Consider the following 22,689-nt stretch of genomic DNA (forward strand, 5'->3'; position numbering starts at 1 on the left):
TTGCACAGATGCTCTCTCAACTTCCTCCCTTCCTCCCATTTATGGCTCCATTTGCATCTTACCCCATCACTCTATTTAAATTGTGTTTACCAAGTCATTAGTCACCTCCGCAGTTTCAAATTTAATGAATACTTTTCAGTCCTGAGTACAGGTGATCTCTGCAGCATGTGACATAGCTGATCATGCCATCCTTCTATAAACCTCTTCTCTTGATTTTCTTGGCCACTCCCATGTTTCTTTTGATTATTTTTAGTCTCCTCTCTTGGCTTGTTCACCTACCCACTCCTTAACAATAGGTGTCCTCCTCAACCTTTCCTTCTCACTTTCCATTACGTCCTTGAGGAATCCTAATTACTCCCAAGGTTTCAACTTTATATTGAAGACCATTAAATCATTATCTAGCTTTAATCTCTCAAGCTACATCAACATGTTCAAAACTGAACGCATGATCCTTTCCTTTCCCTCCCCAAACTACTCCTTTTCTGTATCCCAGTTCAGAGACTGTACCATCACCTACCAAGCTGCCAAAGCCAGAACCTTGGGAGTCATTTCTGATTTCTCTTACTTCAGGATGTCTGAAACCTACTTTTCTACCTCCTTAATATCGCCAGCTTTCCTGCTACTGTCCTTGTTTAAACCCTCATAATTTCTTGTTTGAATTACTGGAACAGCTTTTTAAAGGTTCTCTCTGCCTCTAAGTCTCCACATTCTATTAGAGTGCTCTTTTCAAATTTCAAATTTCATCATATCATTCACTTGTTTAATATCCTTCGATGATTCCACTGGGGCTTCAGGATAAAGTTCATGCTCCTTAGAAAGGTCCTTCAAAAACTGGTTCCTCCTTTTCATTCTAACATCAGCTTGAGCAGCATCTCCCTCTGTCCCCAGCCACCAGACATTTACGGTGTTATCCTATATGAAATGGCTTACAGTTGGATTAGCCATATTCTCTCTCATTTCAGTGACATTTCACACTGCACCTTTTACCTAGCATACCTTTCCCATCCCTTCCTCTGCCCTCCCCCAATTCTTTGCCACATTCACATGTCCTCTAAGATTCAGTATTTGCATCATCTCCTCTGGAGTTTTTGGGCAAGGCTAGGTTTGTGTTCCTTCTCTGCATTCAAATTTATTGCCATCACTGCATTTGACGTATAGAATTGTATCATGGTTAAAACTACCTTTTCTCTGAGCTCCTGGAGAACTCTGGAATTGAAATCATAATAGTTTGTTGTTCTCAGTGTCTTATTACACTTCCCAGAACATACTGACTGATTAATATGTTAAATGCAAGAATAAACATGCCATATTGACCAGAAATCTGGCTGTTGCTTTGCAAGAAGGGAAAGATTGGAAGCTAGTAGAAACCATGCATCGTTTTAGGGCAGAGTGTACTGATATAGAAACAACTAAATACAAAAAGGAGCCTGGCAAACTGCAGAAGAATGTGTTATGGTTCTGGTCACTTGGTAAACTAGTGTCATAGCTGTACTCGTGCCATGGGAATGAACTTCACATTCACTAGCCCCAGTTTCCTCAGTAACAGTACTCTCTCTTGATGATAATGGAGGAGTTGTGTGAAAATGAAGCAAAGAGTAACTAGAGGTAGAGCAGCCTTTGTTCTAATGGCTCCTCCTGGCAGGAAGGTCTGGGAGTACTTTGGGAGGGCTTTATGATGTAGAACAGAAAGAGGATAAGTTTAAGGGGTAAAGAATATAGATTATGTATAAAAGTGTTAAGCTGAGCCTGAATGCTTGGAAACTTCTTAGGTTCTAAAGACTATTCATTCTACGCCTGATTTGAATAATGGTCAGGGAAGTTCATAAATAAATGTATGTGGATCCACGTGGCCTCAGGAATTCTTCCTGAGCCATCATTGTGTCAAAGATGTGACAGAGGAACAGAATGAGAGAGTCCACAGAATGAGGATGACAGGTATTAGATACATTTTTATACTGTTCTTTGAGAATGGTGACAATGCCACTGATTTGAGTGACAAGACCCATAGATCAGCCTTCAAAACTGCATTTATTTATCCGAAAAGAGGCAGATGATCTGTGAACCCTCTGAAATATTGGCTGTGAGGATGTGTTCTTTTTTCCCTCTGGGCACTGGGTGCATAGGTTTCATGAGAAACTTAAGGAGGTCTGTGAGTCTCTCTTTTACAAAACTACTGGTCAAAAAGAGAAACCCTTCCAACTCAGATGGCCTTTTCCAGTCCCCTCTGAAGTCCTGTGTCCAGGAGCAACGATGTTGGGGTACAGCCACTGCTGCTTGCCGTGTCCAGTATCTGTTGGGCCTCAATTTGTCTCACGTTCTGGGGAAACAGAATTCTATTTGCCATGCCTCCCAGAACTGTAATATACTTTGAGTGAGTTCCAGATGTCTTAAGAGATGCCAGATGGCTCATGAGAGGCAGACCAGCTTCAAGGAAAATGTGCCCCATTTCCTTGCATATGAACCACAAATTTAAGTTTTCAGGGCCAGCTGTGGAGGGGAGACATTCAGGGCCTGTTCTGACAGCCAGCACTTGATGTGGCCATCACTTGACCTTGGGAAAGATTCTCCTTCTTTAGGCTATTCTGCAGTGATAACTTCACCAAACACTGATTTTTTTTTTTTGATTTTTTTTTATAATATAAGGAAGGGAAACCCATTTACTGAGTCCCTCATGTATCAGACAGTATACTAAGTGCCTTTACATACTTATCTTGTTTAATCCTTACAATAGACACAGGAAGTAGATGTTTGGAACCCAGTTTTCCAGATGGAAAATCTGAGACTCAAAGAGTTTAAGTAAATTTATTTTGATTTTCAAGTCATTTATGTACCATTCTATTATGTTATCTGAGAATATTCAGGCTTTACTGATGCTGTTATATATTTTTCCAATCTAACAAAAAAATGGTTCCTTTTTAGTCAATTTCCGCTGATCTTCTCAATAACATAATAAAGGCCATTTATGATGTGTAGAATCTCCTATAGCATTCTCTCTCCTAGTGCAACAGGCTTGCATGTTTAATATTCATGTATGCAGTACACATGCACTCACACCTGTACACACTATCACATGCTTTGCCTTTGTGTGGTTAGTTGACTGGATAAATGAAAGCACAGAGAAAGCTCCTTCTGTCCTAGAATAAGAATCCACTTTCAGCATATTGTGTCCTTGCTTCCTTACTAAACATCACCTGTTCTTTTGAATTCTCTGACTCTCTCAATTCTTAACCCTTTTTTACCTGGATGAAAGACTTTTTCCAATCTTTCCTACAGGACTTTTATTTTTTAAATTTTTATTTATTTAATTTTTGCTTGTAAATTTCAATCCCTTCTACTCCTCTGGAATTCTAACTCCTGTATCTTGGACTCAGTGGAATCTTTCAGATATATTCTCCCTATTGGATTTCTAATTCTCTCTCAGTTTCCAGTATTCTGTATTTTTGAATCCTGGCTCTGCTTCTTGCTACTAGCTGTGGTCCTTGAGAGTTTCATTTGGATTCTCTGAGGCTCAGTTATTGTTGTTGTTGTTTTTCATTTATTAAATGGGTATTATAACATGCACCTAGATCTTATACTTATTTGTAAATGTTAAATGAGTCGATGTAAGTAAAGCATTTAGTGCAGTGTTTGGCACTTTAGGAAGAACTTAGTCAAGCTTGGCCATGAAAATTGTTGTGAATGGAATTGCAGTAAAAGTAGTCATTATTTTACCTGTATCCAAGGTAACCTCATGAATGGAGCTTGTTTGGCTAAAGACAACACATGAGTTAATATGATTCTGGATCTTTTTTCATGAGACATATCTGCACTGTTTATTCTTTTTTTTTTTGGCGCACGGGCTTAGTTGCTCCGTGGCATGTGGGATCTTCCTGGAGCAGGGATTGAACCCGTGTCCTCTGCATTGGCAGGCGGATTCTCAACCACTGCGCTACCTAGGAAGCCCTGCACTGTTAATTAATGCTCTGAAATAGCATGATAATCTCTGTCAGCAATAAATCACATCAGTCCCTACGGTTTGGTGTCCCCAAGGAACAGGGCACCACATGCTGGCCTCACAGGAAGCTGGTAGAGAGTATGAGAAATGAAAACTTGGCCTTAGGAAAATATTTGTTTTCCACTGTGAAATATTATTTGGTATTGTCGTATTGTCTATTGTTAGCATAAAACACAGCCCAGTGGAAGTAATTCCTGGACCAATTCAGCACATTTCATAATTCCTTTTCTCTTTTGTTTTTCTCCTCTTAGGCACAGAAAACAAACAATTGTGTAATGTAATCCACAGGCAGAACACAGATCATAACTGTGCCTTTTTTTTCACTTTCATTTTTATTTTAGTGTCTTCTAATCACTTTTAAATTTCTCGTAAACAAGAAATTGCTTGATTTCCAAAGGGATGGCCAGTTTATCACATAAAGGATTAGATATAAAAACAGGAAAAGGAACTCTTTTACTATAAACATTCTGTTTTCTTTAGCACATCATTTTCCTCTTAGTTGATTGAAATTTGGGAAGTGATTATTAGACTTACACGATAAATATTGAACTTACATTACAGAAATGCCCCTTGAAACTACGTAGTATATATGTACTCCTACTGGCTCAAAGCTAGCCAGCTATGGATCTCAATATGTATTACTCTTAGTGAATAACATGACTGTGCCTTCTTACTATAGACCCAGTGCCCTGAGGTAACCTTCTAGAGATGAATGAATCTGAAATCTAATTTTGGTTACCTTGGGTGGGGGCAGACAGCCAGAGAATGAGTGATCCTCTTTTCGAAGACTCAGGTTGAGGTTCTCTACATTGAGTTTGCCCTTGGCTGCCCTTAGTGCCATCTTCAAGATCTCCAGCAGGCTCTTGTTCACGTCTGACTGCGAGTTGGTGTCTTGAGGGGCAGTCCTGCTTGGAGAGGCAGGAGAAGGGCTGTGAAAAGATGATCCACTCAAAGCTGCTGTGTGTTTTCACACCACAGCTCTCACCCCGATAGATGTACTGTGGAATCAGAGAACCCACCCAGTAAACCCTTCTAATCTGGATAACCTCATCATGGGACTCCATGTGGAGATTGCATAGATTAACTAAACTCTCTTCCAGTCTAGGGAGCCCCACAGTCTGTTGTCCCAGAGGTACCAAACAATTCAACTAGAACATAGACCAAAACTTTAAATCCACTAACTCTTTTTTCCAGGTGAGAAAGACCTAGAAGTGACCATAATAGTTTACTTTTCCTGCTTGATCTTACTTTTCTTAAGTCCAGATAATCATTGATAGCAAATCAAATTTCCAAAGTGTCCATTGCCACAAGCAGAGCAAAGCAAAGCAAAGCAAAGCAAAGCAAAGCAAAGCAAAGCAAAGCAAAGCAAAGCAAAGCAAAGCAAAGCAAAGCAAAGCAAAGCAAACAAGAGTGCTACCAGATCCCTGTAACCAGGGAACCTATATAGAAGGAAATCTTGAACCAGGTGAACTTCCTGCATTATTCTTAACTCTGTTCTTTGTATCTGGAAAACCCGGAAAAGGTTTGGGAACAATTATTTACTTACCATCTGACATGCAAATGTAAGTAGTTATTAAAATATTGTATCTAATGGACTATTGTTACTTTAAGTAATTGGTGAAAAACAACAGGGTGAATGAATTGTTATAGTCATTTATTTTATGAAACTAGTTTGAGATGTTTACTCATTTAACATTCAAATGTCTGTGTCCTCCCAGATCCAAGCTGTACTATCCTCTTCACAGTGAAGCTTTCCCTAACTTCCACTCTCTTAAGTGCCGCCTACCCAGAAGGACATTCTATGACAACCTCCATTCATGTAAATCAGTTTCCTTTCAGTGGTGTGCTGGTAAATCTTTAATGACCAGCTCTCCAAGATAAAGCCCTAATCTGTAGCATTACTAATTTTCATGGTGCTAATACTCCTACCCATGGCCAGTTTCAAGCTGCCAACATGATGTCCCTGAATGAGGAACTGGGAAGGCTCACAGTCAGCCCTCCTGGTGCTCCTGAAGCCTCTGCTTGAGGAACTCTTTCATAGTTCTCTGTTCTTTTTCTTAATAAGTCTTCCTCAAATTACAATTGCTTCCTTATTCTTTTAGCTGTTTTTTCCTCTCTGACCTCCCTAAGACGTGGGCTGAGTCTGTTTTGCTCTTAGGTCCTGTGGATCTTATAGAGATTGGCCTTGCCAATCTGATGTGTCTGTCCCAGATTTGAGTCACAAGTTTTCCCTCCCCTTTCCTTTTCTTGCAACACCAGTTCCTGTGGGTAGGAATTCATAAGGCTTTGGCCTTCAGCTCAGTACACAGAGTACTGACTGGGCAGATGTAATATGGGACCCATTTACTGCAGCTGGTGAGTTTCGTAGAAAAACCTGCTGCAGGAGTTTACTTCATCTGGTCCAACTTAGGTGATGAGAGCTGTTGCCACTCCTGCTGCCACTGGTGATGATGGAGGCTTTTTAAACATCCCAGAGCTGCCCCATTCAAGGGTCTACCTGACAGAACATGGGAGGGCCTTTTTCTGAGCTGTACATTAATTAACAAAGAGCCTCGATTCATTACAGGCCCTCTGTCCTGCACTTCCATAAACACACTGGCTGGTTTATATAGAGTAGCACCTTCTCTGATGAATTCAAAAAGAGGTCTTTATGCACCTTTTCTATACAGCAGATATCCGGATGTCCCTGCAAGTGAAGTGATGCAAGCTCTTTGGATAATTGGAGGTGCCAATGACATTACATAAATATTTGCTGAGCATCTCCCACGTTGCAGGAACTATGCTAGAACTATGCTGGACACTGAGTTGGCCAGGAAAGACACTATTCCTAACCTCAAATGTCAAAGAAGTAATTACAAGCACAATGACTGTTATAAAGGGAAAGGGCTATGAGGTCATACAGCAAAGAGATATAACCTAGTCTAGGGCTCAGGAAAGGCTTTCTGTCCAGGATTCATAAGACCTGTATCTGCCAATAAGTGGCCATATGTTCTGCTGCATCATCTGCTGCCTCTCAGGGTGCAAATCTCAGTATCTATTCTATATGAAATGTGGTTGCTGATTATTAAATATTGCTAGGGCTTTATGGCTCTCAGCAGGGCAATTGCTCCAAGTGATAGTTGACTGGTGTACCCACATGGCAGCATCACTTTCTTTGGACTGTGAGCCCTTGAGGGAGAGACTGAGCCTTGCCAATCTCTGAATTCACTGTGCTCAGCAGAATGTGCCTGGCAAGCAGCTGGCATTCAATGAATGTGTGTTGAATGAAGTATTGCAGTCAAAAAGGGCACATCGTAGAAAGGAATCAAGTCTATCACTTGGCCCCACGATATTTTTACAGGAAACCATGCTTTTTTCCTAGAGTGAAGGGATACACTTCAATGCCATGGCTCTTAACCACTATGTCACATTATTTGTAACTGGGAAAGACTGTCTTCTGGTAGGATAGTTTTAAAATAGTAACAAACACTTATATAGCACTTACTCCTTAGCAAGTACTGTTTTTAAGAACTTAGCATTGACTAGCTCAGTTCCTCTTACAAATCTATGAAGTGAAGGGAAATCTATCATTGCCCCCATTTTACAGTTGGAGAATGGAAGTACAGAGAGAGTAAGTGACCAGCCCAAGGTTGCAGAGCCACTAACAGGCAGAAACAGGAATTGAGCCCAGGCTTCTGCCCAGGGAAGTGATGCTCCTAACCATTGCCCTTTGTCGTTCTTCATGGAGAACACAGAGACTGTCCTGCTTTACTATACCTCATCTCTAATGCTAGTCCTCAATCCTAATTTTATGTTGAGTCATTTCTTTCCTTTGAGATTGTGTGAAGGAATTATTGATTTCTGCACCTCAAACCTTTCTCTGCTAGTGCCTGTAAATCAGGAGTTCACTGACCGAACATGTTTCTGGAATCAAACTCTATAAACTGGAGCTCTGCCCCAGTATGCACTGATTTCCTATTTCATAATGAGGTTTTTCATTTTGCACACGGCAAGCTCATAAAAAAGACACACGCTGGATGTTAAGAAGCAGGTAATTGTTGCAAATAACTTTCTATGCTGGCCTGCGTACAAGAGAAAAAAACTATAAGCAGAAGCCAAGTATTGGTGACAAGCACAGTGATTCTGCATTAGGTGAAATTTTAGAGTGTGTGACCTTCAAGATCCCCACCAGCTCTTGAAGTCTACAAACACTATGCCCATGAAAAGGAAGAAAAATACCTTTGATGGCTACCACCCTGAGTTTCTTTCATGTTGCTGTCCTCAACTCTTTTGCTTTGCTGTGGATCGTCTGAAGCTGCAACTTTTAAAAACTGGAGTAGCTTTTCATAATTCACCTGAAAATTAAATATCAAACAGAACATCCTCATTTAAGTTACATGTAGGGGAAAGAAAATGCCTGCTGAGATAAAAATGTATTTGGAAAAGTTTCAGCATTAAAATTTTAAAAACAGATTTAAAAATATAATATAATGATTGTTAATGCTTTTTACCAGCTATTCCTTTTATTTTCCCTTCTGAATATATGGTAGAATGATTCTTCCTGGTTGTCTTGTGGTTGAGCAGGGTGATGACCACATCTGGGTTATGAGCTGTGAGCAGAAGTGACATGTGCTACCTCGGGGCAGAGGATTAAACTGCAAATATGACACCCTCTAGCTCTTTTTCCTCTCTGCCATCATGTCCAAAAATACTCCAGAGTGGATGCTTCATCAGCATGTGTTTGTAACTAAGATGATGATGGTACTGAGAAGAGCCTGGGGTGGACTCACTATGAAAAATAAGCTTTTGTTGTTTTAAGCCACTGAGACTTTGGGGCTATTTGTTGCAGCAGCGTAACCTAGACTCTAGCTTCTCTCTCTCACACACATCTTTTATATACATATATTCAACAGATATAGCCAGATTACTTGGGAGCAAGGCCTTATTTACCTAGGTGAAAAACTCAAGACCTGTTTTTTGTTTGTTTGTTTGTTTTGCATAGGAAAGGACTAAGAGAATGTCATCCATTTCCATTGCTGGGCTGGATGACATGCTAGGACTCTGGTGGGCAGACAACTCCAGGGCAGTGGGGGGGTAGCAGTGGAGAAGGGAAGCCAGAGAAGGTTCTGATAGAAACTAGCTCTTGGGCTGGAGGATTGACTTGAACTTAAGATTCAGAGAGGTTGTACTAAGAGGTTGACATTGTATTGCTAAATACTTCTCATAAATATACAACTGATTCTATTTTCACAGATTAGGGATGGGCAGGAGATAGAACTAACATTTATTTGAGTACTTACTACATGCTAAACACAAGACCAGGTAATTTGCATTTATTATATTACTAAACCCTCAGATTAGCCCTATGAGGTTGGTTTTGGCCTGATTTTCTATCAACACATGCTCACTAATGATTTGTCCATTGGTATTATTTCTTCCTATCTTAGGATGTTGTCCTCTAGCTCCCAGAATTTGGTTACACCTGGACTATGCTTTGTATTCACTCACAGTGTGAGCTTGGGAAGTGCAGTGCTCAGAGAAAGAACCCTGGCCTCATCTTTGGGGAACCTTTGTCTCTGTCCTGGGTCTGCCATTAATTCTCTGAGTGCCCTGAGCCCCTCTGGGTTTCAGTTTCCTAATCAGTAAAATGATGGTGGTGAGTTATATTTCAGAGATGCCTCCCACCTCTCACTCTCTAGGAACTGTCATGATACATCTTCGTCAAGTTCTCCATTCTAACCTCAGAGCCTGTAGACTGACTGGCTTGTAAATAGACTCAAGTGGGCCCATTATCTTGAATCTGTAACTATCTCAATGGTGTTAAGAGCACACAATGAAAGTTGGGACAGGAACCTCTTTAAAGAGAAATTAAGCAGGGCTAAGAGACCTAAATCTATTTTCTATTTGGCTCTTATTTGACTAGAGATTTCCACATATGAATATAAATATGCTTTGTATCTTAGGGGTCAATAGTAAAGGTTATTTTCAAGAAGGAAACTTACCTTTTAATTCTATTACTTGGGTGGGTACAAGTCAAGTAAACAGAAGGAACCCACACTTAAAATAGCAAGATGGTCATACCATTTCAGGAGAGCCCCTCCCAGAAAATCTCTGGCAAAGGATCTTGACTATTGGTGACTGCAGAGGGACTGCAAGACTCAAGAAGATGTGGTTCAGCTGAGGTTGGAGAAGAAATCCTGAAGAGACAGGATCTAAGATCTTTAGCTCTTTCTGAAGCTTGTCTAATAAGCCAGAACTCAAAGGGCGTGACTTGAGTTCTCTTCTGACCAGGGCAAGAAGAAAAGTGTCTTCTTTTGTTGTTCCACTTGGCCTCTGTCCAATATCCTGAAACAACAACAACAACAACAAATTAACAGGGCTCTAAGACAAAAGGACTAAAGGCCAATGCAAGGAAGCAGACGCCTAGCTGGGCTGGTATCAGAGCATCCACTTTCAGGCCTTGCCCAGAACAGAAAAGAATACTTATACTCAAAAGTAAGTATTCAATCTGGGTGTATTCATTAGTTTACAATGAATCAGGATCTTTTCCTTCAGGAGAAGAAAAGAAGTAAATCATTTCAGAGTACACACTCTGTTAGAAGGCTTCTTGAGGTATACCATCTATCTTTTACAAAATAATTTTCTGATTATATGAGAATTTAGAATAAGAAATCTTAGAGACCCATTGGATCTGGGAGGAGGAAGGGGGAAGGAAGATACGATGCTCAGGGGAGTCATTTGAGGTTTGCCTGTGAACTCCCCAGGGAAGCTTCCTGGAAAGCTGATGGGACATATGGAGTATGGTGTCCACCAGTCCATGCTCAGACCATCTTATTATCTGTTCCACATCAAAATATACAGTCAACAAATAATACCTCTTCATACACAATATAAAACAGCTCAACGACTCCTAGGATACACACCTCGGGTTGTTCAGAGCTGCCCCTTGCCATCTGTTCTAAGGACCAGTCTCTAAGCTTTCTCCTGGGGAGGCCATGGATATAGGACAGGGACTGGTCTCCAGTTGGTACAGAGCTGCAGTAGACATTTGCCTGGTTGGGAATCTTAAAGAAACAAAGACAAATGGTAGTCAGAATCAGAAGGGGTGGGTGAAGAGAAAGAGAAAAATAAGGAAGAATATGAGTGAGTCAACTCATTCTTAAAACACATTCCCAGTTCCAAATGACTTCGGTCCATGTGGTCATTAAGTCATTGAATCCCCAAAGAAGAAAGCTTACCACAATATTAATTTCAGCATTATGTAATTAACAAAAGTTTGACAAATAAATGGACAATTAGATATTTTTTCATTTATGCAAGAAAGGTGTCTATGACAAAGAAAAAATAGGTAGGCTATAAGGTGTTTATAGGCAAATGTAGGGTTCCTATTAGAGATAGGACTATCCTTGGGCTGTTTTAATTAGCAGATTCAAGAAGGGCAGCAATGCAATTATGAGCTTTGTCAAGAATGGAATAGAAGAGATTAAAACGCCCAGAATATTACATCCCAAGAGCAATGCTATTAAAGGTTACAACAGAATAAATGATGGAACAAGGGTCAATGATAAAATCTCATCCCCTCATGCCATGGAGTATGATGCGTTAATAATGCTTTTTATTTTCTCTATTTTATGATGCTTTGACATCCTGGGGGCCTTGCTGGCTGGAAGAGACTGTCCCCCAAGGGCGAACTAATTCCTGGAGAAGCAGCTTGCCGGCTAACACATCTTTCATATGCAAACCAACCAATCCTGAGCCATTTCTCCAACCACCTCCTTTACCTCTCACACACCAAGTCAATATTTTCCTTGCCCCAAACCAACCCAGGTCCAGATATCATACTGGGGACAGCCCCTCTTTGGGCCTCCAGTGTGCCCAAAGCCCACTGGAATTGTTCAAACCAGCCAATTAGAATCTATTGACACTGCCCTGCATTACCTTTCCCATGAAAACCCCAGTAGAAGCTGTGGCCTGTGCTTTCCCTCTCTGCCTCCTGATTGATTGACCTTGGTGTTTCCACGTGTGGCTCTGCATGGTGTGGCATGCCCCCTTTTCCCTGGGACACGTAAGTAATTCTTTCAAAGTCAGTGGCCTCTATATCTGTCACTTTGCCATACCTGATTAAAATAAAATCCTGATTACAAATTGAATCACATGGATATTTTTACATCAGGTAATTGAAAGGAGACATTATCAGAAGGATTCACTGAAAACTGCGTGTCTATACTCAATTAATAGTTTTATGAATAACCTATCAGTATGAATAGCAACTGCAGAGGCTTTATAGTCATGAACCATTTTGTAGAAAAATCAAGAGGGTCTCTAGAGTGGGCAGAGTGAGCAGGAGTGGCAGAGAGTTCTAACATAGGCATAATAATAACAAGACATTTATTGGGCACATATGCTCTACAAGGTACCATACGAGTACTTTGTTTATATCATTCAATTTAATCCTTACAACAACCCTATAAGGTAGGTAGTATTTGTACCTTTTTATATTTGGAAGACTGAGACTTACAGAAGTCAAGTAACTGTATTCCTTCATTTAAGAAGTATTTATGGCTTGCCTAGGCTGGGCCAGGCACTGTGATAGGCCCTACAGTGAACAAAACAGATATGACCTCTGCTCTCACAGAGCTTGCAGATGGTGAGAGGCATGGCAGGCAACTATAACAGTACACCATGGGATGGTAAGGGCCACTATTAAAACAGTCCATGAGTCCATCCAACCTGGACTTGGTGGTCCAGATCCGGAAGCAATGCCATTTAAGTCAAGGCTTGAAAGATGAGTTAGATTTGGGTTTGGATAGGCTAAGTTTTGGGAAAGACAAAAGGCAAGGCTGAAGAGGGAGGCAGGAGAAAGGAGGTGAGCAGCCTTAAGTCTTGTTAGTATCTGTGCTTTATTCTAAAGGCAATGGGGAGTCATGGGAATGTTTTTAGTAGATCTAGGTCTAGGCTAAGCTTGCCCAAAATTTACTTCCTAGGAAATTGTGCAGATAAGATTTGAACCCTGCTTTTCACCTTTCCTCTGGGATGAGAGAGATTCCACAGTCCATCTACAGAACAGTTTTATTCTGTAAGGTATTTGGTTAGGTATTTCAGAGTGTTCTCAAAACAATACATTTCTTTATAAATTACTTGTAATATAAAATATTTATATTTTCAAGTACATATAAATATTTTCTGCCTTTGAGAATTGATAGACTTCTATGTTACAGTATTCTAAAGAAGCATTTATCAACGCTTACAATTCTCATGGAGTCAAGGTGTTCTTTAGTCCCCTTTATTCCCATTTATACACCAAATGTATTGAGTGCCTTTATCTTTGGCACTAGAGATACAGGTGAACAAGACAGGTATGACTGCTGACTGTCCCTCATAGATCTTTTGACCTGGACTTCACAGACTAAATCTTATGACCTCACCTATGAAAAGGGAAAAATATATTGTACTCCCAGGAATGCTGTGAAGAATGAATGCCATAATGTATTTTAAATATTTTGTATATTCTACAACTATATTATGTATTTGTTTGCTATTTTTTGTGTATCTCCTTCCAAAAGGTCTATGAGGGGTGGCCAGCAGTTATACCTGCCTCATTCACCTGTATCTCTACTGCCAAAGATAAAGGCACTCAATAAATTCTGTGTATAAATGGGAATGAAGCGGACTAAAGAACACGACTCCATGAGAATCCTAAGTGTTATAAATCTGCCCTCCCCCTGCCATGTGGGGGCTTCCCAGGTGGTCTAGTGATAAGGAATCCACCTTCTAATGCAGGGGATGCAGGTTCGATCCCTGGTCCAGGAATTAAGATCCCACATGCTGCGGGACAACTAAGCCGCACACCACAACTACTGAGCTTGCATGCCTCGACTAGAGAGAAGCCTGTGCGCTGCAACCAAGAGCCTGCGTGCTGCAATAAAAGATCCTCCATGCCTCAATGAAGATCCCACGTACCACAACGAAGACCTGACACAGCCAAAAATAAATAAGTACATAAAAAATAAATCTTAAAATAGAAAAAGAAAAAGAACTCTATGTGGGCCAGGACTATCTTGTATCCTGCTGACACCCCCAGCATCAAGAAGAGCTCTGAATTTGAAGAAGAAACAGAGAAAGACAGTGGCAGAATGGTGATGATGTCTCGTTCAGGCCAAGGGCACGCCAGGCCTCAGGCTTTTCCCTTTACTGATATAAATCATCCTGGGCTGTTTTTCAAAATCAAAGAGTGTTCTTAAAGTGTCAGAGAAGATAAAATGGGAAATTCTGACCAAGAATCACTATTTTTCTGACTTCAGGAGTTGTCCAAGTACCTATAAAGTCTCTGATAACTAAAAGTTTCTCTCATTTGTTTTGTTTTATTTTATTTTATTTTTTTTTTCACATTTTAAAGCTCTTTATTGGAATATAATTGCTTTACACTGTTGTGCCAGTTTTTGCTGTACTCATTTGTTTTACTTTGAATCACAAAATACTGCTTGGGGATGGATGACACAGCCTGAAATGACTTCAAGCGACGCTAGTTTTGTAATATTGACCTAAAAGAATAAGTGCAAACGAAGCACAGAAATTTAACACAGATTCAGCAGCCATCCTTGGGGTGTTAGAACATGCAGGTGTTGGAAGTGTAGACAAGTCTTTTAAAGAGATGGCTTATAAATAAAACTATTTTTAAGTGGTTACGTTGTTGAAGACATGAAGACTCCGCACCAAGACCAGGGAACACAACAAATTATCTTACTATTATGCAATGGATAGCTGTGACTTGGGAGAAAATTTACAGAGACAGCATCAAAAGCAGAGTTGAAAAGTTCTATTTCTTAAATAACTTAGGTCAATGTCTTGATGTATTCTAGAAAGCTGCTAAATGGCTCCAAAAAAGGACACTAGTGGTAATAAATACAAACGTGAGAAAGATGCATGTAAAGTATTTGATAGTTTTTCAGAAAATGTAGAATTGAAAAAAATAGTATTTCCAAATTAATATATATAATTTTAATATATACTTAAAGCATATTCATACAATAAATATTAGAGTTAATCATTTGGCTTATTTATTTCTGTAAAAATTTATATTTTATTTAAATTTTAACTTCTAATTATGCAAAACTTTACACATAGGCACATGTAGTGAGAATAGTATGATGAAACTCCATATACTCATCACCAAGCTTCAGTTATCAGCTGACCATCTTGTTTTATTTATACCCACATCACCCCCCACCAGAGATGATGTGAACCTCAGACAGTGTGCTTTTTCATCTGCATTGTTTCAGCATGTGTTTATAAAGCAGTGATTTTTACAGTGTGGTCTTTGGGTCAGAAGCCTCAGCATCACCTGGAAACTTGTTAGAAACGTGCATTCTCAAGACCCACCCCAGACCCACGGAGTGAGAATTTCTAAGGGTGGGAGCCTAGAAATCTGTGTTTTAACAAGTACCCCAGTAATTCTAATGCACAATAAAATTTGTGAACCACTGACCAAAGGATAACGATTCTTTTTCAACATAACCACCATGACATTATTACACTAAAAAATTCTTTATTAACAAAAATTCCTTAATATCATCAACTACCTAGTGAGTATTCAAAATCCCCCAATTATCTGGTAAATTGTAATATTAGTTTGTTTATTTAAATCAGGAGCCAAATAATATCCACATATTGCAATTGGCTAATATCACTTACATCTTTTAAAATTTCTAGTTCTTCCTTCTCCCCCCCTTTCTTTTTGCATTTTTTTTCCCTCGCAATTTATTTGTTGAGGAAGCTGAGTTGTCTGCCCTATAAAGTTTTCCACAGTCTGTATTTTGTTGCTGTTTAACAAATTGTCCCATATATTTCCTGTAAAACAGCTATTAGGTCTAGAATCTTGATCACAGTCAAGTTCAGTTGTTTCATAGTTGGTGTATTTTCCTGTGGAAGCAAATGCTGTCAGGTTGTCTTCCTTTTTGTGATATTCATGGGCACTGATAATCATTGCTTTAGTCCATTTCTTTTTCATTAGGATATTGTAAAATAGTAGTATTCTTATTCTACTGTTACTTCTCATTTATTGACAGTAATATTTCTCTAAAGAAAGACTGTCCCTTATCAATAATTATCTTTAAAATACAGTTTGTAGAGAAAAGGCACATTGAAAAAATGCTTGATTCTTTTATGTACTAATTTAAAAATAGTTTGTTTCTTAGCATTCTTTAGACGTGATCAATTGTTTTTGTTTTTAAAAATCACTATAAATTTATGGATTTAAACATCTTGAATACCTTTAAATCTATTATAATTATTATTTTTATTGATATCCAGAATGTCCCACTTTGACAAGTGAGAGCCTTTAATTTTTTTTTTTTTTAAGAGGGAGCCATTTTAAGTTATATCCTGAGTCTTTTTTTGACGAGTCTTGGGAGGTCTTTGGTATCTTCATTGCTTTTGGTGTAAGTAGATGTTACAGGCTCAGAGCTGGAATCAGCCTTCAGAATTTACTGAACACAATGCAGGTGCTAGGGTACTCATTGCTATGGGATTGTTTCTACATTTTTCAATAGAAAAAGCTAGGAAATGTATTTTTTTTAAAAAAGAGTTCATACTGATATTTCCAAATCAGATGTATGAGTATAGCAGTTTTATATTATCTCATCAACATAGCTATATTTCATTTCTCCTATACCAGACATTCCAAATCCCCAAACCACCAAGATAGTGACTCATTCACTTTACCCCACAACACACATACAGAAGAACAGCATCAACATAATGGTTAATGAAAACCTTTACCGGTATCTTCTCAAAAAATTTTTCCTTAGAGTATATACCCTACTAGAGACATACAGTGAAGTCATTATGTTTTAAAGTTATTTACCATAGCTCCACTCTCTTTGGCTTTGCTGTCAATTAATACATAGGTTCATGTGGTAGTTAGTCTCCAAGGTGGCCCCAGTGATCCCTGCCTCCTACTACCCATTTCTTGTGCAGGTCCTCCCCCTCCACATTTAATTAGAATTAGTCTAGATAACCAATAGAAAAACACTGCACAAGTGATGGTATGTCACTCCTGAGACTAGGTTATTAAAAAGACATGGGGCTTCTGTTTTGGTTGCACACACACCCTCTCTCTCTCTTTCTGGAATAACTCATATGGGGAAGCCGGATACCATGTTACAAGCAGCCCTATGTAGAGGCTCAAATAGACAAGAGCTGATATCTCTGGCCACAGCCAGCAAGATACTGAGACCTCTGTCAATAGCCACTCAAATGCGCCTTTCAGGGGACTGCATTCCTGGCTGACATTTGGAATGGAAATTCATAGGATACCTTGAGTGAGAACCACTCATCTAAGCCATTCCTGGATTCTTGCCCCTCAGAAACAGTGTGAGACAATTTATGTTTATGGGTTTAAGTGGCCACCTTTTCAATTTGTTGTGCAACAATCAGTAACTAAAACAAATTTATTTTATTTTGTTTTCAGTTTTTGACTTGATTTTTTTAAGTATTTAAATTAGTTTTATATTTAAATAGTTCCAAAGCCAAACCTACAAAATAAGATTTATTCAGAGATTTGTGGTTTCTAGTCTTGATTCCTCCGTCATATTCCCTCTAGTCCCAATAGGTAAACATTAAAAAAAAGTTTTTATTAATTCCTTCATTTTTAAAAACATAAGTGATAATAGATAGATATTTGGAAGCATAATCTACATATTTTCTTCACTTTGCTTTTGTTTAATTAATAATATATCTAGCTATATTATTCCATACAACTATATATAGCATGAATATATCCATACCATTATATATGTATATGTGTATATATATGTATATGTGTATATATATATGATTCATGTACGTAGTGATATTCTTCATTCCTTTCTACAGTTTTATTAAAGTTTTTAAAATACTCCATGTATAGATGTACCTTAGTTTATTCAACCAGTCCCTTATTGATGGAAATTTAGGTTGCTTATAGTTTTTGATATAATAATTAATGCTGCAATGAATACCTTCTACATAAATTTGAAATGTGTTTCCAATATACCTTTGGGATAGATTTCTGCAAGTGAGATTTTCATGTCAAAAAATGAAGCAGAAGTAGTTTTGCTAATTATTGCCTAATTTTCTTCCAAAGTGGTTGTTTCGCTTTAAATTTCCTTTACCTTCTATCAAAGTATGTTGTCAATTTTCTGGACTTTTGCCAGTGCAATAGGTGAGAAATTATATATCAAGGTGGTGTTAATTTATATATTCCTTTTATTAAGAGCAAGGCTATATATTTTGATATGTTTAAGGGTCATTTACATTTATCATTCTGTGAATTATCTGTTCCTATATTTTGTTGATTTTTCTAATAGTTTACTGTCTTTTTTCTTAATTCTTAGATAGCAGATTCTATGTGTTAGGGATATATTTATCTATAATATAAGTTGCAGATTTTTCCCCCAGTGTGTTAAGTATCTATGTGCTTTGCTGACAGTGGTTCTGGCCACACATGTATAGTCAAAATTATCACATTTTTTCTAATTGTATCTGCATGTTGAGTCATAGTTGAGAAAATATTCCCTTATCTCACATTATAGAGGAAATTGCTCATTTTCTCGTACTATTTTGTAGTTATTTTTTATATTAAATCTCAGATCCATTTGGAATATATCCTGGTATACATCATTACATGTAAAATACATGAAGAATATACACAATTAAAAATTTTCTCTGTGGTTAGATAATCTTATGCTGCTTATTAAAAAGTCTATGTTTTCCCTACTAATTTGTGATGTCATCTTTCTCATACACAAAATTGCCATTGGATCTATTTCTTCACTTTTTTTTTTTTCCAATTCTATCAGTCTCATCTATTTATGTGCCAAAATAACACTATTTTAGAGATAGAGATTTTACATTTTATATCTGGTAATGCTAGCCATGTACCCACTGTTTTTCTATTCAGGGCTTTACTGACTATTCTTGCTTGTTTATTATTTCAAATTAACTTTATAACCAATTTGACTAGTTACAAAACAAAAAAATCTGATACTATTTTTATTGGAATCACATTAAGTTTATAAATTACCTCAGGGAGGATTGACATCTTGATTTTGTTAATGTTTTTTTCCCATTCTTCAAAATTGTGGTAAAATACCCATGACATAAAATTCATTACCTTCACCATTTTTAAGTGCACAGTTTAGTGGTATTAAGTCTACTCAGATTGTTGTGAAACCATCACCACTGTACATCAACAGAACTCTTTTTATCATACAAAACTGAAACTCTGTACCTATTAAACAACTGCCTATTCCCTCCTCCCTCAGCCCCTGGCACCACTATCCTACTTTCTGTCCCTATGATTTGACTACTCTAAGTATCTTGTGTAAGTGGAACCATACAGTATTTGCCTTTTTGTAACAGGCTTATTTCACTTAGCAAATGTGAAAAAGTATCTGTGTTGTAGCCTGTATCAGAATTTCCTACCTTTTTAAGGCTGAATAATATTCCATTGTAGGCATATACCACATTTTGCTTATCCATTCATCTGCTGATGGACGTTTGAGTTTCTTCTCTGTTTAGCTATTGTGAATAATGCTGCTATGAACATGGCTGTACAAATATCTCCTTGAGACCTTCCTTTCAACTCTTTTGTGTATTATCAGAAGTGGAATAGCTGGACCTAATGGTAATTCTATTTTTAAATTTTTGAGAAACTGCAGCACAGTGGCTGTACCATATTACATTCTCACCAACAGTGCACAAGGGTTCCAATTTCTCTACATCCTTGCCAACACTTGTTATTTTCTGTTTTTTGTCTTTGTTTTTATTTTTAACTTTGTTTCAGCTATCCTAAAGAGAGTGAGGTGGTATCTCATTGTAGTTTTGATTTGCATTTTGCTAATGTGTAGTGATGTTGAATATCTTTTCATATGCTTATTGGTCATTGTGTGTCTTCTTTGGAGAAATGTCTACTTAAGGCCTTTGCCCATTTTTGAATCAGGTTGTTTTTGTTGTTGTTGAGCTTTAGGAGTTCTCTATATATTCTGGACATTAATCCCTCATCAGATATATGATTTGCACATACTCTCTCCCATTCTGTGGGCTCCCTTTCTACTCTCTTGATAGTGTCTTTTGATGCACAACATTTAAAAATTTTCATGAGATCCAGTTTGTCAATTTTTTATTCTGGTGCCTGTGCCTTTAGGGTCAGATCCAAGAAATTGTCAGATTCAATGTGAAGGTTTTTCCCTATTTTTCCTTCTAAGAGTTTTATAGTTTTAGATCTTATATTTAAGTCATAGATTCATTTTGAGTTAATTTTTGTATGTGGTGATCATAGTTTTGTATGCAGATATCCAGTTTTCCCAGTACCACCTGTTGAAAAGACCATCTTTTCCTGGCTGAATCATCTTGTCATCCTTGTCAAAAAATCATTTCAGCACATACTTGAAGGTTTATTTTTGGACTCCCTATTCTATTTCATTGGTCCATATGTCTACCTTTATGCCAGTACTATACAATTTTGATTATTGTATCTTTGCAGTTAGTTTTGAAATCAGAAAGTATGAATTCTCCAGCTTTGTTCTTTTTCAGGATTGTTTTGGATTTTCAAGGTCCCTTGAGATTCCATATGAATTTCAGAATGAGTTTTTATATATTTATAAAAAAAAAGGTCATTGGGATTTTGATAGAAATTGACGATGTTAACTTTTTTTTGCACAAGAACATATATAGCATGCCTTTCCTTCCTTCAAATATACTCACGTTTTTCAGGAGTATTTTATATTTTTCCTCATAAATGTTTGGACATTATTTCTTGTTAAGTTTATGCCTAGGCATCATATTTATTTATTTAGTTAGTTAATTTAGCCAAGTATTTGCTATTGTAAATGGCGTTTTCCATTTTATCTTCTAACTAGTTTTTGTTTATATATCTATATGAAAGCCATTGATTTGTAGATACTGATGTTATACTCTATTTCACCAAATTCTCTTATTGTGTTAATAGTTTCTTCATTAGAAGTTCTTAGAGTTTATATATATAATCATATCATCTGAAAAGCTTTTCCTTTCTTTTTGATTATTATGCCTGTGATTGCTTTCTCTTATTTAAGTATGTTAGCTAACACCTCCAACAGAACATTAAAAGCCAGTGGATTTGACTTCTCCTGACTTTAATGTGAAAGCCTCTAGTATTTCTCCATTAAATAATATGTTGGCTTTGGGTTAACATATAGAGAGATGCATTTTGGAAACAAAAGTGAATATTCTCAGGGAATTTACAGACTCATGGAAGGAGACAGATAAGGAAACAAACTATTTTAACAGTATAACAACATCTGCTATACAGGTATGCACAGATTGATTTAGACGTACCTTAGAAAAGGCAGTTTTGGTGATCAGACAATGATGCTTCTTGATAGACCTGATATCTGTGTTGAGAGCCCGATATGTTTAGGAGTTAAAGAAGGAGGGAAGAGAATTTCACATAAAAGGAATTGCACAGTTAAAGGATAGGAGATAAAAGGAAGCAGAACTCTATTTGGGACACACAAGTTCAGTTTAGTGAAAGGTGGGGTTGGGAGAGAAGTAGAGAGTGAACAGAGTCAAGCTGGTATGGTAAGTCAAGGAGTTTGAATTGTCTGCTAGGACAATGATGATAAAACTGTGGTGTTAAAGTGTTTTAAGTAGGGGCTACACTTGATCAGTGGTTTTGAAATTCCTCCTAAAAGAGATTGCATATCTATATGCCTGCCCCACTGGTGTTGTGCTTTGCCATGTGGCTTGCTTTGGCCAGTAGGATGTTAGTGGATATAGCATTAGCAAAGACTTAAAATGTACTTGTGGTTGAGTTTGTCCTCTTGAAATGTTTCCGTTACCATGAAAAGAACTTGCCTTGAGGAGCCCACTAGATTCAAAACAATAAGGAAAACAGAGCAGACCTGAACCAAACCTGCAGTCTGGAGCCAAGCCTTGAAAGTCCTACTGGAATAAGTAAAAGCTGTCTTACTGACATATGTGATGTGAACATAAATGATTATTGTTATAAACTACTGAGTATTGGGGTTGTTTGTCACACAGCATTATTATTACCACAGCTGACCAATAAAGAAAGGGAAGCATAGAAAAATAAATCCTGTTTTATGATAATTAAAATCTTCCTGTTGATATGTAATGGTGGTCTGACTAGGATGATGGCAGAGGAAACAGAAGTAAGAGGACACTTTTGAGAGACATAAAAAAGTGGAATTTAAAGGGCTCAGTGATCAGCTGGATATCAGAGTTGGGGACAGAGAGGAGGAAAGCATGCCCAGGTTTATTGCTTGTGCTATTGGGAGAGCTGTGGGACCATTCTGTGAGACCCAGACCACAGGAAGAAGGGCAGGAGCAAAGGTTTGGCTTTGAACTTGTTGAATGTGAGCTGCGAATGTACAGTCAAGTGGAAATATCCCTGACATCTGTCTATTCATCTATAAAATGAGGATAGCATCATGTGTCTCTACCTACCTCAATGGCTGTTGTGGAGAGCAAACAAGATAAAATATGCAAAATGGCTTTGAAAAAAACATACTACCAATCAACTGTGATAATTATTAAAATTAAAGCACTAACACTTTCATTTTCATGCTGCCAGATGCAAAAAGCACACTTTTATTTTTGAAACTGTGCTACTGAGTTTGTTGCTAGTCACACATTCTTTTTTATTTTCTGAGAGAAGGCAGAGCTGATGCTTCTGA

At 37.9% G+C, this 22,689-nt stretch overlaps 1 protein-coding gene across 1 annotated transcript in view; it reads right to left on the reverse strand.

Moving 5' to 3' along the window:
- C1H1orf87 (chromosome 1 C1orf87 homolog) overlaps positions 1 to 22,689 on the reverse strand; it is an 80,158-nt gene that overhangs the window by 34,386 nt on the left and 23,083 nt on the right. The window contains exons 3-6 of the mRNA XM_057710548.1: positions 10,897 to 11,037; positions 10,055 to 10,318; positions 8,213 to 8,328; positions 4,734 to 4,899 (exon numbers count right to left, since the gene is read on the reverse strand). Of these exons, the coding sequence (XP_057566531.1) occupies positions 4,734 to 4,899; positions 8,213 to 8,328; positions 10,055 to 10,318; positions 10,897 to 11,037 (687 nt within the window). The remainder of the gene's footprint in view (positions 1 to 4,733; positions 4,900 to 8,212; positions 8,329 to 10,054; positions 10,319 to 10,896; positions 11,038 to 22,689) is intronic.

The sequence above is a fragment of the Hippopotamus amphibius genome, chromosome 1, assembly GCF_030028045.1.
Source record: "Hippopotamus amphibius kiboko isolate mHipAmp2 chromosome 1, mHipAmp2.hap2, whole genome shotgun sequence".
NCBI lineage: Eukaryota > Metazoa > Chordata > Mammalia > Artiodactyla > Hippopotamidae > Hippopotamus > Hippopotamus amphibius.